The sequence below is a fragment of the Engraulis encrasicolus genome, unplaced genomic scaffold, assembly GCF_034702125.1.
Source record: "Engraulis encrasicolus isolate BLACKSEA-1 unplaced genomic scaffold, IST_EnEncr_1.0 scaffold_151_np1212, whole genome shotgun sequence".
NCBI classification, from domain to species: domain Eukaryota; kingdom Metazoa; phylum Chordata; class Actinopteri; order Clupeiformes; family Engraulidae; genus Engraulis; species Engraulis encrasicolus.
In genome coordinates, this window is record NW_026945032.1 from 5,131 (window position 1) to 9,444 (window position 4,314).

At 40.9% G+C, this 4,314-nt stretch overlaps 1 protein-coding gene across 1 annotated transcript; it reads right to left on the reverse strand.

Annotated features, from left to right (window-relative positions):
• Nucleotides 1-798: 798 nt before the first annotated feature.
• Nucleotides 799-3,488, reverse strand: LOC134442403 (sodium channel protein type 4 subunit alpha-like; the record flags this gene model as incomplete). Its single annotated transcript, XM_063192575.1, has 3 exons — nt 3,357-3,488; nt 2,694-2,846; nt 799-928 (listed from the first exon to the last, which is right to left on the reverse strand). Coding segments are annotated over exons 1-3 (415 nt in total), but the record flags the coding sequence as incomplete, so codon positions are not given.
• Between the last annotated feature and the right edge of the window lie 826 nt (nt 3,489-4,314).

Below are 4,314 nucleotides of genomic sequence, written 5' to 3' on the forward strand. Positions count from 1 at the left end.
CTGTGTAGAGAATTCTAGAGCCCTTGATGATGTCACAATGACTTACTCGAGGTGCTGTATCCAGTGGGGAGGGTCCGACTGTGCCATGAAAACGCAGTTGGTCAAAATGGTGCACATGATGAACAGGCTGAAGAGAGTGTGGCGATTAAGGAATACCATACCATAAACATTCATTTATTATCAATAAAAAGTTATTAGCATGGGTTTTAATGGGAGGAAAGACTCAGTTGCCTCGTCTTCTGGGTTTCAATGGGAAACAAGGGGAAAAAGACTATTGGCCCATTCCAGTCTCAATCCAAACTACCGTAGTAGGAGATCGCACTTATCCAACCTGAATATTTCCGCTCCTGTTCCTGACAGTTGAAGTGGGAGTTCTACAACCATGGCAACCGCTGCAGTTTAGCTGTCTTTGCCGAGATATTTTGATACGAGCCAAAAGAGTCTAATAATAGACATTACTCATTTTTGTTGAAACAATATCATGTAATAACACAAAGAATATGTTGAGTTAAAATAGCTGCTTGGAAAAGCTGCACAAAATAGAAATGGAGTTGCACTTTTTGTTTTAAATAACAGCTCCATGGGCGTCAATTTGTTGAGGTGCGCGTCACCCCCGACTTCACTAATTGGAGCTTCCACTTCAAGCATTTTTCGTAGTAGGAGGTTGGATAAGTGCAAACCTCTTACTAGTTTGGATTGGGAGTGGAATGCGCCATATACGCTAGGCTACATGAAGAGGCCATTTTTGTAGTTCAACTGCCACGTCTTATCATGGGTTTCAATGGGATAAAAGACTACAAAAAGGATATGAGTGCACCAGTATCCTGAGGGCGATCCTTCGTATGAGATGGAAAGGGCTGAAGATATACAGAGCTGGGGTGGCACTGAAGCGGAATATGGCTTTGCCCCGATTTAGTACGATGAAGGTCTGCAAAACAAACAACAACAACACACACGCATGACACGACAAATTTACAAATTCACTTACTTACATGTCAGCTACATATTGGAATCACATTGCTAGTCAGTCATCTCAAGGGGGGATTACAGTATTATATCAGGAGCATTGACTATATATGGCGACCACCCTTGAGATGACTGACTAGCAATGTAGAGTAGAGTACTCTACTCTACTCTACTCTACTCTACTCTACATTGCAAGTCTGTCTTTACAGTTTTTCTCGATTGGTTTGGCTAATTTCTCGAAACTGAGATGACATTCTCAAAACAACACGGACAAATCTCCAAACCAACTTACAATTTCTCACAACAGAATGGCATTTTTCATTGCTTTCATCAAATTTCAAATGCTTTGTACATGTCTCAAATGTTTAGTACATCTTGGCAGATGGCTATATACAAGTACCCTACAGTTGACACATTGAGCATACATTTAGCACATTTTCCAAATAAATTGACCTGTCTTATCAAAACGAATTAGACAATTCTCAGTCTAATGGTTGCCTTCTCCAAAACATGTCAGCATGATTTCATTGTGTGAGTCATCATATGCAAAGTAGTCTACACAATTGTCAAAACAGTCAAGGACATAATATTTTAAGAATTTCTTTACTGTAAACAGTAAATTAATGACAGTGTTCAACAGGCCAGGTGGTATTGTAACTTTACTAGTTTGTAGAAAATAATTTTACAACCGTGTATACTACAGTTTCCTCTGTTATTTGGCTAATTTCTTGACATTTTTTCAAACAGCATTCTGTGGAAGGAATTCAGTTTCGACACACGGGTAAACTGTTTTTGGAGTGATATGAGCAAGTGATGAGGATCCATGCCGTTATGCTGAACCATCCAGTTTATTTTGACAGAATGACTAAATTAATGCAAATGAGCCAAACCAATTGAGAAGGATATATGCCATTTTTATGGTACTGACTATTTCTGTGGGAGAAGGTTTAGTGCTGATGCAAGAATGAGCTGTTTTGGGAGGTATATGACATTTTGCTAGTTATCTGAACTGTTGTGCAGAAGTGTAAGAATGTTTAGCCAAATGACCCAAAATTTAGAGAAATGTCATCTCGGTTTCAAGAAATTAGCCAAACCAATCGAGAAAAACTGTAACTATAAACGGCGACCAAAATGTATTAAAAATCTAGAACCTCAGACAATGGCAGCAAATTTTGTAATTGGCCAGAGATTTACTTCTCATTTAGACTTTCAGGCCTTTTGTTTGCTAGGCCCAGTGACACCACTGGGGGTGCCACACCTTGCCCAACCTTTACCAAGATAACAGCAAACAGTAACAGCAACAATATCACTTCTGGGTTATCCAACAATCTCATATCTCACACGATAGATAGATAGATAGATAGATAGATAGATAGATAGATAGATAGATAGATAGATAGATAGATAGATAGATAGATAGATAGATAGATAGATAGATAGATAGATAGATAGATAGATAGATAGATAGATTTGTTGAAAGGGTCGATGTCTTATCATGATACCACTACATCACCTTTTGGTTTTTGAAGAAAGGGTCGATGTCATTTTTGAAGTTCAATAGCCACGTCTTATAATGGATTTCAATGGGAAAAGACTACACAATCCACCTTTTGGTTTTTGTAGAAAGGGTCGACATCCTCGACGGGCTACCTGAAGAGGTAATTTTTGTAGTTCAATAGCCACGTCTTATAATGGGTTTCAATGGGATACAAGACTACACTATCCACCTTTTGGTTTTTGTAGAAGGGGTCGATGTCCTCGAGGGGCGTGCCCACCAGGCCGGGCGGGATGTCTCCAAAGATGCGAGGCAGCGTCTTGCCGGCCTCAAGGTCAGCACGCGGCTTCAGCTCCTCAACATCACCCATATCCTCCTGGTAATCCTGATGGAGGGATGGAGAGAGAGAGAGAAAGAGAGAGAGAGAGAGAGAGAGAGAGAGAGAGAGAGAGAGAGAGAGAGAGAGAGAGAGAGAGAGAGGGAGAGAGAGAGAGAGAGAGAGAGGGGAACAGAAAGGGGGTAGAGAAAGAGAGAGGGGGGTGGAGAAAGAGAGAGAGAGGGTTAGAGAGAGAGAGAGAGAGAGAGGAACAGAGAGGGGGAAGAGAAAGAGAGAGAGAGGGTTAGAGAGAGAGATAGGAACAGAGAGGGGGAGACTGTATTTATCCCCAAGGGAGAATTTGTGTTGTAGGTTGCTCTGTGTAGATAAAAAAAATGATTACAAAAAATAGATAGATGGCCCTTTTAGGCTATTTGTAGTGTAACAGCCTTGTTTTATAATGGGTTTCAATGGCATAAAAGACTAGCCCACTTTGGGGACTCTCACAGCCCCCATTTTGGACCATTTGTAGTTCAATAGCCCTGTTTTATAATGGGTTCCAATGGCATAAAAGACTACAGACAGACCAACCTTGGCTTGCCGGACCTGCTCCTCATTGAGGCGGGCCTCGATGGCAGCCAGGGACTCCCGTGTGAAGCGCCGCAGCGTCTCCTGCCCGCCGACTGGCAGCAACATGGCGGCGGCGGCCATCTTGTTTTGTTAGCCGCGCGCAAATTCTCTATCTGCAAAAACAATTTCAAGATTATGAAACAATCAATCATTTCTTTTGAAGAATAGTAAACTTCACCAAGTGTTAAGTCATGGTCACAACAGAAATGCAGCATACCTGGACTGTACCATATTCTGTAGTAAGTGGAACACTGAACAAACAAAAAACCCTAAAAAAGTCTTCCGTTGGCCATACTGAGTTAAGTGGTCATTGCACAAAAGTGTTCAAATGCTCCATGAGATTGGCAATTCAAATGATGGCCTGTGTTTGTCATCTGACAACAAACTTGCCTTTTTTTAGAGGAGAGTACACACACACACACACACACACACACACACACACACACACACACACACACACACACACACACACATACACACACACACACAGGGCCCACTTCAAATGTTTTGTAGTCATCCAAGGGCCGTACGATGATTGTAGCTGTCGCTAAAAAGAGTGACAATTAAATTGCGGCATATATATTTTTGTATATTATTTTCTTGCAATATTTTTGGTTTAAGATATTTGTATATTCTTTTTCTTTCTGTATTTCATAAATAATTGTGTAAAAATGTGAATTCAAAATTTGACGTGTAATGGTGACATGATGTCGTGCACAGGTGGTCATGTGACTAATTTAATAAGTAATTGGGAAGACCTCAGTCTTTTGGGCCTTCCAAGCTCATGGACCGAGACGTTTGCAACAGTTGTCCGTAAAGCCTTAGCAGCTCCTAATTTTCCGGCCAGAAGGAGCACATGGTATGTTAACTGCATTTTCTGTACATTTTGTGCTTATTTCAAGTCTAA